Source organism: Pteropus vampyrus, unplaced genomic scaffold (genome assembly GCF_000151845.1).
Source record: "Pteropus vampyrus isolate Shadow unplaced genomic scaffold, Pvam_2.0 Scaffold505, whole genome shotgun sequence".
Classification (NCBI taxonomy): Eukaryota; Metazoa; Chordata; class Mammalia; order Chiroptera; family Pteropodidae; genus Pteropus; species Pteropus vampyrus.
The window spans coordinates 277,166-289,548 of record NW_011889286.1 but is presented as its reverse complement, the minus strand read 5'-3'; the positions used below and the strand labels follow the sequence as shown (position 1 = coordinate 289,548).

General features: G+C 50.6%; 1 protein-coding gene across 1 annotated transcript in view; it reads right to left on the bottom strand.

Annotated features, from left to right (window-relative positions):
- Positions 1 to 239: 239 nt before the first annotated feature.
- DSCAML1 (DS cell adhesion molecule like 1) overlaps positions 240 to 12,383 on the bottom strand; it is a gene marked incomplete at its 5' end in the record, with an annotated part of 99,650 nt that continues 87,506 nt past the window's right edge. Inside the window, 12 exons of the mRNA XM_023524890.1 lie at positions 240 to 715; positions 2,293 to 2,604; positions 3,133 to 3,327; positions 3,917 to 4,069; positions 4,371 to 4,489; positions 4,668 to 4,698; positions 6,643 to 6,798; positions 8,356 to 8,643; positions 9,111 to 9,299; positions 10,013 to 10,111; positions 10,419 to 10,582; positions 10,947 to 11,064. Of these exons, the coding sequence (XP_023380658.1) occupies positions 240 to 715; positions 2,293 to 2,604; positions 3,133 to 3,327; positions 3,917 to 4,069; positions 4,371 to 4,489; positions 4,668 to 4,698; positions 6,643 to 6,798; positions 8,356 to 8,643; positions 9,111 to 9,299; positions 10,013 to 10,111; positions 10,419 to 10,582; positions 10,947 to 11,064 (2,300 nt within the window). The remainder of the gene's footprint in view (positions 716 to 2,292; positions 2,605 to 3,132; positions 3,328 to 3,916; positions 4,070 to 4,370; positions 4,490 to 4,667; positions 4,699 to 6,642; positions 6,799 to 8,355; positions 8,644 to 9,110; positions 9,300 to 10,012; positions 10,112 to 10,418; positions 10,583 to 10,946; positions 11,065 to 12,383) is intronic.

Sequence of the window (12,383 nt, the reverse complement as noted above, 5' to 3'; positions counted from 1 at the left end):
GACTGTCAAATTCTTTGTGCCCTGGCTTCATGGAGAAGAAGAAAATAGTTTCATTTGTACAAAAGAGTTCTATGTACAAGCGTTCATGACTTGGGGCGGGGTGGGGGGTCTCTTTTCATTGTTGGTTGGTTTTTGTCTGTCAGTTTTATATAAATAACGCAGGAAAACAGCCAAGTTGGTGTTTGAGGGCTGGAGGTGCAGACAGGTCCAAGCGTAGGGCTGCTCTTCTTGCTGTGCCCCTACACCAGAGTATAGGACTTGGAGTAGGCCCCAGCCCCCTGCTTCTGAGACCTTCCTACCCCCGACGTGCTCATCTCAAGAAGTGAGTCCCTGGAGCCCCCCATTTTGGTGTGTGGGCCCCCGGCCCGTGGAGGCTCGGTGCTGGGGGCTGGAGGGGCAGCGCTAGGGGCAGCAGGGGGCTCCGCAGGGGTGGGACCAGGTGCTGGGGGGGCCGTGACAGCTGGGGGTGCTGGCATGGCCAGAGTCCTCTGAGGTAAGGTGGCTGTGGAGGCGGCAGCTGGGGCCCCTGGGTGCGGGAGGCCCAAGGGCTTGCTGGCAGGGTCCAGGGTCAGGTGGCGAGCCTGGGTGTGGTAGGTTCGAGGCAGATTCCTAATGGAGGCCTCACGGGGTGGGACCACGGGACAGGGCTCACGTCCATCCGCCTTTCGGAAGAAGGCCTCTGACTTGGCATACAGGGGCAGGTTACAGTAGTCACCTGAAATCACAGAAGCAGAGGATGTGAGAGGCAGAGGCTTCTGGGAACCTGCTTGTTCACCTCACCCCCCCACCCACCGATCTTCTCCCCAAGCTGGCATAGGAGTCCCTCCACAGGATGGGCAGTGAGGAGTTGAGGAAAGGTCAGGTGCTTGACCTCTTTGAGCATTAGTTTCCTTATCTGTGAAATGGGGATAATCACATTTCCCTACAGGGTTACCGCGAGTACTGAATAAGATAAAGCATGGAAAAGCTCCTCAATACAGTGGCTGGCACATATAGTAGTTGCAGTAAATTGATACTTATTGTTAGATGATTACTATAAGCTGGTCAGCTCCAGCTAGTAGAGAGCTCACTTCTGAAGACAAGGATTTCCTAAGAGCTCTGGCTGTTAGAAAGCTTTACCATGAGGAGGAAAGAACTGTCACTCTCTGTCACTTCCTCACACTGAACCGAATTCTGTCCTCTGAGGACCCAGAGAGCAAGGCCTCCCCCTCTTTCCCATGCAGCCTCTCAGATGTCTGAAATCAGGTACATTTACCCTTCCCTTTCCTTGGTCCCCTCTTCTCCAGGTGGAATGTTCCAAATTTCTTAAACTGCCCCCTTATCCTGATCCCTCTGCTCGCGAGCACCCCATCCTGTGAATGTGCCTCTGTCCCGTTGACTGTGGCAGGCACTTTCCTTAGATGATCTCATTTGGTCCCCACAGCCCCCTGGATAGGCTAATACCTACCTGCGTTTTGCAAGTGAGGAATTTGAGGTTCTGAGAGATTAAGTAATTTGCCCGAATTCGCACAGCTAGAAGGGGTGGGGCATCATTCAAGGCTGCTAGTCTCCTCAGTTCTCGATTTTCTGTTACCCTCGATGACCCTGAGCCCTCCAGGATAGTATGGCCACTTAGAAGGTCAGTACTGAGAAGACCTGACTCTAATGGTTTGTTTGACTGTGGTCTCAATATCTGCTGATAGACTTTCCCTCATACTCCCTCTGGTTATCCTAGATCTGCCTTGCTAACCCCAAAGGGCATGTGCTCTGTCCAGGGCCCTGAAGTCAGATGATTCCCAGTCAGGCCAGGTCACTGCCCACCGTGAGGTTTGGCCACCAGGGGCTAAGCTGCTAGGATTGCTCCTTTGGGTCTAGATTAAGTTCAAACAGCATTGAGACCAATGGCCATTGGGCAGTTTACCCCACAAGGGATCTCTTTTCACCCTGGCATAACTTCAGATTAAGGGACTGATCACTACTTAACAAGAACCTACTATGCACCAGGCACATATATCATTTCTAATGCCCATTACAACAATGTAAAGTATACACTCTCATTTGTATTTTACAAACGAGAAAATTAAGGGCAGAGAGGTTAAGTGATTTGCCCAAGGCCACAGAGATATTAAAAGATTGAGCCAGGATGCAGACCCTCATCTGCTTGCTCCCCAGTCCTTGTTTTTTGCGCTCTCCCGCACTGTCAAAGATCCCTGCTGGGCTGGCAGGATCCAGGTCCTGTTAGGGCTAGGCCTAGCTAGGGCTCATGGGACTTGGGGGCTGGGACACAGCAGAGGAGGTGGCCTGGGCACTCACTCTTGTTGGCCCGGTGAGGGATGGGCACAGCCACATTTTTGCCCCGGTCGGCATCCTGGGGCTTGGGTGGGGAGGCGGTGAAGCGGCAGATGCCAGGCTCTGAGGGTGTGCTCATGGACGTCATGCTGTCAGCGTTCTCGTTGGTGCCTGTGGTCATCTGGTCAGAGGAGCTGTCAGAGATGAAACACTCGGTGATCTCGAACTTGGCCTGCTGCAACTGCTCCTCCAGCTTGGCGTGCTCGTAGGCCCGGGCCAGCTCCTCGTAGGTGGAAGAGGCACTCTCAGTAGACACCATGCTGTTCCGTCCTTTGTCTAGGGAGATGGACAGCATAGGGTTAAGAGGAAATGAGTGGGTTATGGAGAGAAGGGTGTAAATAAGACCAGACTGAGCAGTTGCCCTACCCCTAACCCCAGCAGCCATCTGAAAGCCTGGCCATAGTGTGAGCCAGGCTCAGAAGATCCTGCTCCCCCACTGTGAAGGCCTCAGTGGTGACAGGAGTGATCCCACTGTTTTTGAATAAAGGGCAAACACTTTTCATTCTTGAAAATAAGCAACTATCCCCAGAACACTCAGCCCTTTCTCCAACAAACGTCATATGTACTATTTTCTCTGACATTTTGGGGGGAAAAAAAATGAAATCCTTGTCCAGGTAGAGCTCAGTGAGGTTCAGTGTTTTTGTCATAGCCATACAGTGAGTCAGTGGCCAGCCGGAAATAAAACTGACTTGTGTCCTGGAGCCCATGAACTAGTGGGTAGGAGCTGGGAAAATGGAAGGTGAGGCTGGATTATGAGGGAGCTGGAAGAGAGTGAGCAGGACACAGTCAGGGCCCCTGGCTCACCTGTGTCCTGGGAGAGACTTGCACTGTAGCTGTCACTCTCAGTGACAGTGACACCATGCTGGGAGCCCACGGTGCGCCAATCAGAGGTGAGGGTGCGGGCAGGTGTGGAGGCCTGGCACTTGGTCAGAGTCCACTGGCTTGAATACCGGTTTCGGGTACTGTGGGCTGACTTTACATTCTTCCTGGACACTGGATCTACACAGAGGAAGAAAGAGCTAACACCTTCCAACGGAGGGCATTTAGGCTTGGGCAGCTGGCACTTACCAGAGAGCGCAGTGGGGAGTGAGGGAGGAGGAAGCTCTCTTGGGAATACTTAGCATGCTGTCTTTCCTGACCACATAACTGGCTCCAGAGGAGAAGAGCAAGAATGTCGAGGCATGGGGGCAGTGGACAGCATTCTGGGGTTCTCCCCACCCACCCCATCTTTCCCTCCTCTGCTGCTGCCTCCTGACAGTGCATCATTCCCTACAGTCCTGCTGTCTAGAGTCACAGTGCTAGAGGCAGAAGGCCCCTAGGAGCAAGAACATTTCTAGGTAAGGAAACTGAGGCCCAGAGATATAAGGCTGGTGATACGCTCAAGGTTACAGCTAGTAAGTCTGCAGTCAAGGTCTCCAGACTCTGGAGGTCTCCAAAGTCTCCAAGGTCTCCAAAGCTCTTTCCATTCTTCCATGATGTTCCTCACTCCTTTTTTATTTTTTATTTTTTATTTTATCACCTCTGCCCCATGCTGTGCCCAAGACGCCCTGTGTAGGAAGAGGGCTGTCTCCCTGGGGATGATGCATACTGGTGCCTGGCCGGATGTCTGACATATCGATGAGGGGTCCTGTGCTCTGGATGAGGGCTGGATGATGCAAGGAGACACCAGTACAGAAACTCTGTGGGTTGACAGCTTGGCTGAACTCAGCATCTGCCACGGGGATGGTGGCCTTGTCATCTCCTGGGGAAATAAGGACAATCAGCAGGAAACCTTCTCTTTGGGCACTATCTTTACTTCCCAAATTTCTCTTTTGTCTTTATCCAATGCTGAGGCCCAGAAAGGCCAGGATGATTTTCCCTTAGAGAAGGAAACAGCCCTTGAAAGAAGTTGCAATACAGTCTAAAGTTGCTGAGTTGTTGATAGGGCTTCAGTTAGAACCCTGGGTACTGTCGTGAGGGCTGATGGTTGCCCTTTGTGTGGGTTGTAGCCTGGAGAAGCACACTCAGAGCAGAACAGAGAGCCTGTAGTACTTGTCACTCACCCAGCTGCTTGATGCCTTCCTTGTCCTCAATGAGAAGCTGGACCCTGGGGATGTCAATGTGTAGTCGTGGGCCCTGGGGTGGCCCCTTCACAGGGGTGTCAAAGCTTCGGTTGTTCTTGCTGTGGGAAGAAGGGCTAGAGGTGGGTGACTCAGCAGCCATAGGGGTTGGTTTTTTTGTTTTTTGTTTTTTGTTTGCAAAACAATGGAATCTTAGAAGCCTGTCCCATGTGGGTGGGCGGGTGGGGCTGGGGAGGTAAAGCGAGGGGAGGAAAGAGGGAACAGCTATGTGATACTTACCTTATCAACATTTCTGCCAAACTCTTTGCATCTGTAAAACAGCAGAGAGAGGGGCTAGGTGAGAATGAAGTCTGAGTAGGATGAGAGTGGGAAGAGGCAGGGGAACAAGGTGGGAGAATTCCCTAAATTGGGGCCAAGGCTGGTATCCTGAGAAGAAGAGGGAGAAATGTAAGGATTCTAAAACAGTCCAAAACATGATAAGGTCTCACTGCTCCCAATTCGGGATTTGACTCAGGTCTATTTTCCTTTCTTTTCTAGATTTTTATTTAATAGGAAGGTCCTTCCCAAAGGAGAGTACGTAAAAGCTCCATTTGCTTCCTGAATTCACTCTAATTAAACAAGACACCATGGACACCAATGGCAGGTCTGTCCTTAGTTATCTATTGGGGAAAGGAGAGAGTGGAGGATGTAGTAGAGGTGGTCAATGGGAGCCCCAGATGACTATTAACCAAGAAGCTTCACTTCCTCCTCTAGGGTATCTATCCCCCAAATATTCATGGATGGATTTGGGGGTCCCTGCTTTGTTTCAGAAGGACCTTGAATAAGATCAGGACTCTCAGGTTAGGAATTGGCAAGACAGGAAAAGCAAAGGTCCTGGTTAATCTATTAGACCCCTGATAACTGAGAATGATCTGTCAGAGTGAATCTAGCTGCATGCATGCATCCAAGCTTTCAAATACACCCATTTATCCATTAATCATGGATCATCCACCTATTAATCCATACATCCAACTATCCACCCACTCATCTACCCATCCAGCCAACTGTTCATCATCCACCCATTCAACTCTCCAATCATCCATCCATTCAATTATCAACCCATCCAACTATCTCTCCAGCCATTCATGTGATTATTCATTCATCTATTCAACCATTCATCTAATCATCCATTCATCCATTCATTCATTTAAATATCTAACCATCTCTCCATCTTATCATCCATCTATCCATCCAAATATCCATTGATGCATCCATTTAATCATCAGTCTATCCAACTATCCATTCAGCTAACCATCCATCCCTCTCTCCATCCCTCCATTCGTACAATCATTTATCCATCTAACCATCTGTACATCAAACCTTTTATTCAACCATCCATCCAACCATCCTTCCATCTATATATCCTTCCACCCAACTATCCAACCAGTCATCCATCAAAGCAACCATCTAATCACTCATCCATCCAATCATCCATCCATTCATCTATTCGTCCATCTATCCAGCAGCCATCCAACCATCCTTTGAAACATCCATTTATCCATTCCTCCAACTCCTAAACAGCGTAGGCAGTGCTAATCATTCTCTTCTGTGCTACTGAGCCTGGCTTCTCACATTAGACCGTGAACTCTATAAGGGTTCTTTGAAATCCTTCTTTATTCATCTTTTTACCTCCAATGTCTGGCAGTATCCACAATATAGCAGATGCTAATAAATGTTTTCCAAATGAGTAAATAAACATTAAGTAACTAGTAGGTGCCACACACTCTAGACCCATGCCCAGACTACAGTATTAGGTGTTGGGATAGGGGATGACATTAAAAATATTTGACAATGATGTGGCATTTAAATGCCCAGTCAGAACTGAGTAAGGTCCTAGAGAACACCTGTAGGTCTACTCTTTAGTAGCCAGATCCTGGAAAAGTCACAGGGTTCCTGTGTGAGAGAATAGCACATCCAGGGTGAGGAGAGCAACATCCGCTTACCAATCAACATGGAAATGTTTATATCTTGTAACAAGCTGTATAGTTCTACCAATGTGAACTTCTAAAAGTCAGCCTTGGTTAGAGCAGGCACAAAGTCCTGGGGAAGAAGAAGTGAACACTAAGGAGGTTTTAGAAGGTTGGAAGGGCAGCTATCCTTTCAAAGGGACACGGGCACTCTGTCTTGTCCAGATGGTGCTGTGAGCCAGTGGAAAGTGGCCAGTGGGGCTGAGGGTCAAGATTCCACCTGGGAAGCCCACAGGAAACTCCCCCACCTCTGAGTCGCTTCAGCCTCTTCTCCTTCCTCTTCTTGCGCACGATGAAGAGCAGTGCCACCCCCAGTGTGGCCAGGATGACGGGGCAGCCGATGGTGAACAGCTTCTTCACATCATCTCCCTCACCTTGAGCAGACTTAATGGGAGGGATGGTGCCTAATGGGGGTGAAGAAGGGAGTCAGATGTCCCTTATAAGTTGGGTGCTGTGCAGATTCCCATGGGCGAGGGAGCCCGTTGATCTTTCTTGCTGCCCTTGGCCTCAGTCTGACCTTCATGTCATGATGTAGAGCTCCTCCCCTCCCCTCTGCTTCCCGCAAATTCTGGTCCCATTAGGACAACTATGAACAGTTGTGTAGTCTTTACACTACATTATGAAATTAACGACTCCCTGGGTCTGTTTTAGAATTATCTTGAAGTCTCTCAGAGATAGTCTCTTGCCTGTTGGAGTTCAGTGTTCATTTCTGGAGGGTGGATGACAGTCTGAGATTCCTACACCCTGCTGGTAAGGTGGGGTTGGGGTTGGGGGAGATGGTGAGAATCTTAGTAGAGAGAAGTCAGGGCAGTGGGATCCTGGATTCTCTTCCCTAGATGGGGACGAAAGCCACTAAATACCCTGCATTCTCTCCCTGCTCCCTCTCTCCATGGGCAATATCTGCTAGCCTTGAGTGCCTGCAAAGAGACAATGATACATTATTCTGCTGACACAGCCCTCTGCCAAGCCCTGATTGTTGCCTGTTTCAAAGCCTCACCTAAGAGTCATCTCCTTCATGAAGCCTTCCCTGTTTGAGCCCATCCCATTCTGATACCACTTTATTGTTTCCTTAACACATAGGTAGACTTAATTTAGCTTGTGACAACTGATCCCTGTGAATGGAGCCTTCTATGCACCATTAATGTATGTGTGTGTGCATGTGTGTCAGTGTATGTGTGCACGTCTTCGTGTATGCATACATGTTTATGAGTGTGTGTGCATGCCTGTGTGTGAGGTGTCCCCATGTACTAGACACCAGTTAGTGCTCACCAAGTATCCATGTGTTCATCTATCTTTCCAAGACTTCCTGGCAGTTAGATTAGAATTATGTGACCAGTGCTGGACAACAGAGTGTTAATAAAAGTCATGAGTATCAACTCCTGGCCAAAGCAGTTAAGAACTAGTGTACCTTTTCTCTCTCTTTTTGGTGACCTTAGAAGCTACATGTTCAAGATAACAGCGCTAAAAGATGGTGGCCACTCAATGCTCCTGAGACTTTATGAGAGCAAGAAACCAATCTTCACTGGGTTTAGCCACGGAGCTTTTCACGTTTCTCTGTTATTGCAGCACAGGCTCTCCCATGCCGGCTAATACACCATACTAACAGAGGGTTCTCAGAGGGCAGGACATCAGCTGCATCTCTCCCTCCCTCTCCATCTCTCTGAGCCATGGAGAGCAAGGCTCACACTTTCAAAGACCCTCCATCCTTAGTGTTACTGACTTGTTTGTCTGCATGTCAATCTGTCTGTATTGGTCACTGGTGCATCTGTCCACTTAACCTGCCTACCAATCTGTTGCTCCTTTTGCCTATTTATCCACCTGTCAGCCTTTCTCCTGACTGTAGCGCTGCTGATTTTTCTATTTGTTCATCTTCCTCTTTATGTATTTGCCTTTCTGCCGGCTTCCCTGGCAAAACCTTGCTCCAGCCTCTGTGCTGCCCAATTCTACTCTTTCCGACTTACTGCCATCGTAGTCCAGGGTGGCGAACTGGGCTGTCTCGTTGCCACAGCCAGCACTGTTGCAAGCCCTCATGCGCAGCTCGTACCACGTGGCCTCTCGTAGTTCAGTCAGAAACACCTCCCCAGAGGTGTTGGCCCGCAGGCCCTGCCAGGCCCAGGTGCCCTTGGGCCGGTACTCCAGTCTGATGGCTGTGATAGGACAGCCCCCATTGTTCCAGCCCTGCAGGTTAAGCCGAGCATGTGTAGAGTTGATGTGGGTGAAGAGGTGCTGGTCTTTGCCGAAGGAGGGCTCTGGGGGGCCAGAGGGAGAGAGAGAGAAGTTAGAGACTAAGAGGGAAGGAAGGTGCATTCTTCTGGGCTGGAAAAATTTCCCCTGGGGGCGGCTGGGACTGCAGTGGCTCCAGGGGATGAGTGGCTACCACAGATGAGAATAGGGATGCCCCAGGGAACAGAGGCAGAAGAGAGGAGGGAAGGGCCTGGAGAGAAGGCCTCAGCAAAGGAGGGAGAGAGATGCAGGAAGAAGGAAGAGAGTGATTTTCATCTGCCACCCCAGCAAGGAAGTGGGACCAGTTTTTCCTACTGTGATTCGTTTAGATGCTGCAGTGATGGGAACTAGGTTGAGTCTCTCCCTTCAGCCTCCCTGCTTCCCTGTGTTCTCTTCCCCTATCCCAGCCATCTTCCACTCCTTGTCCTGGGCTTCTTTCCCCCCACTCTTCTTTCCTGGGCCCATCTCTCCCACCTCTGTCACTGGGCCTCACCCCGCCCATGGGTCTTGGCCTCGATGATCTCACTGATACGTCCGGAGCCCACACTGTTCTTGGCTGCCAGCTTCACCTTGTACCATGTGCCACACTTGAGGCTGTCCAGCTTGAAGGCCCGCTCGCTTGAGCTGATGAATACATCTTTCCATTCCTCACTGTTGTCCACCGAGTACTGCAGCACAAAGCCTGCCCGGGAGGTTTGCATGGCTCAGGTGGGTCGGGGAGAGACCTGGGATGCCTGACAGGCACCACGGGGGCTGGGCTCAGGTAGCGGGCAGAGTGGGGCCTTTGGTCATTGGGAGGGACAGATGCACTTTAGAGACAAAACCGGAAGGACCTTGGGTGAATTGTACTGTTCTCTCTCTTCAGCTGTTGTGTTAGAGTTTAGAAGCCAATGTGGGGAGCAGAGCAGGAAACCAGGGTGGTGAGGCTTAAGAGGGATCCTGTTTAGACCTCAGTGCTCCACGTGCAGTCCTATGACAGCAGCGTGGCATCATCTGGGTGCCTGTCAGACATGCAAATTCTCGGCCCCCACCCCAGCCCTCCTGAATTAGAATCTTCTTACAAGATTTCTTGGTGACTCATGTGCATGTTCAAGTTTGAGAAGAACTCCATCTAGTAGTTTGTCCACTTTTACAGATTTAGAAACGGAGGCCCAGAGAAGAAAACAATCTCTTTGGGTTCGCACAGCTCACTAGTGGCAATGGGGTGGGCGTTCCAAAGCCCAGGCGCCTAGGCCGCTGTACTTTTCATGGCCCTTGGGTAACATCCTTGTGGTCTGAATCACCCCCCTATCACTTCCTGGGAATAAGTGGCGGGAGTGGGTAAAAACCCTTCCTCTGCCTCTGGGCCCAGAATTCCTTCCCCTGTCTCCCCCTCCTCATCCAGACCCCTCTCACCTCGGATGGAGCTGCCCCCATTGTCACCTGGAATCCAGGTCAGGGTGATGGACGAAGCGGAGGTTTTGGAGACAGTGAGGCGGGGCTGGTCCGGGGGAACTGTGAGGGGAAAGCCGCCAGCCCTCACCAAAAGGGTTGTCTTCTGATGGGAGGTATGGGGGTAATCCAGTGGGAAGGAGGGCAAGGGACTGGCTTTCCCACCTTCTAGGTGCTCCCCTCACGCCTGGTCATTCTCCCCACTCCTCCTGCCTCCTCTTCCATTTGATACCTCTGATCCACTGAGGGCCAGTCTCCCTGTTGGTTGGTCGTCGTCTTCCATTCAACAACTTTCTCTCTCACGATAGAATTTCTACCTCTTCCTCCTCCCTGCCCCCACCTGAGCCAGACCTGCCTCGCAGGGTCTCACCTTGCACAAGAAGGTTGACGATGATGGTGTCGAAGCCCCCCGTGTTGGTGGCCGTGCAGGTGTAGTAGCCCGAATCCTCAGCCTTCACAGCACGCAGCAGCAGTGTGCCGTTAGTATGGATGAGCCGGTGCCCATCCATGGACACGGGGATGGCCGAGTCTTCACTGTGGGGAGTATGGGTTATGGCAAACAGCCCCTCACTTGGAGCCTCCCCCATATGTGTAGGAAAATATTGCTGGGAGCAGAAGGAGGCTTGCTAGGGGACTTTGGATTATTGGGTCTTAGGGTTTCTTGGCAGGTATCCAGTAATCTTGGCCTTGTGACCATGGAAAGGAGATCCTGAACTCCCAACAGAGGAGTCAGGGAGGCCAGGCCTACTTGTGAGAGTGATTGCTGTGTACTCAAGAAGGCCTCCACAGTGTTGGAGGTGACCACGTCAGCTAGAAGCAGGGACACCCCATTCTCTTCATAGATCTTCTACTATGCTCCTCTTTAGGGTCTCTCCTCCCTCCAGGGTCCTGCACACACCTGTCCTTGGTCCACTTCACAGCAGGGGCTGGATCTCCCACTGAATTGCAAGGCAGCCGGACATCTTTCATCCAGGGTGTTGTCACTGTGCCCCCAAAGGAGATAATCTTTGCTGGAGCTACAAGGAAGAGAGGATGAGGGCCACTGCACTTCTATACCCAACCGTGCCCTGGCCTCCCTTTCTCAGAGTTCCCCAAATTTCACATTAAGTCCTTCCTCTTCTACCTGACCTCTACCTTGGGCTTGAGGTGAGGGATGGGTGCAGGGAATTTCAGCCGAGAGTCCTTGATTCAACAAAGCATTTATAAAATACCTCTTATGAGTCAGCTATCACCTGAGACTCAGAGGATTCACAAAATGACTAAGATTTATTCCCTGTCCTTAAGTTGCTCACTGTCCAAGAGGGAAATAGATATTTAAAAATATCATTACAGGGTGAAAAATACTATGGCGGTAGTAGCTACAAATTCTCATGGGAGCACAAAGAAGGTGGTGTGAACTCTGCTGGTTTGTTGGTGGTAGAGGTTATGACCAGGGGAGGCTTCTAGAATTGGAAGATGTGACTTGAATCTTGAAGGCTAAGAAGGAATTCAATATGCAGAGAAGAAAAAAAGTGTGCCAGGAAGAGGGAACAGCACTGAGTAGAGGCATGGAGGCCTGAATCACATGGCAAGTATGAGAGTCTGCAATACTCAGGGTGACCAAAGCCCAGGGTGAGTAAAGGGGAACAGGCGAGAGCAGAGGTTGGAGGGGTGAGCTGGAGTAGAAACATGGTGGCTCTGCCGGCAGAACAATGAGGCTGGACTTCCTCTTGAGGTCATGAGGAGCCACTAGAGGCTTCTAAGTAAGTAGTGACATGTTCAAAGTAGAGTTTTAGATAAACTCCTGGCTGCTTGCAGAGGATGGTTTGGCGGGGTTGGTCCTGAAGGATGTACATAGACCAGAGACAAATGGTGGCCAGAGTGCAGGTTGGAGGTGATGTATGGCTGTAGGGATGAGATGAGGTGCTCAGGATAAGAAGTGCCAGGACTCGGGGTCTGACTTGTTTTGGGGGAAGAGATAGAAAGGGAGGTGAGGATGACTGCTAGGATTCCAGCTGGGCCAACTAGGTGGGTGATAGTGTCTTCACAGAGACAAGGCACGTGGGAGGAAGAGTGGCGTAGGCAGGAGAGATCGGAAGACTTTGCCTCATGCTGAGCCCAAAGTGCCTGGGGACACCTACACGGAGCAGCTAGAAAACAATTGGATATAAATGTTCTGAAGCATAAGAGATGGCTAGACTGACGTGGGAGTCAGCAGAGTGACTGAGGTCACTAGGAATGGGAATGTAGATTGACAGAGCAGTGGCAAAGCCCTGGTGTCAACACATATGGGCACAGAGGAGAAAGGAATGTCCCGGGTGTGTGGGGGGCAGGCAGGAGCAAACTGAGAGGACCA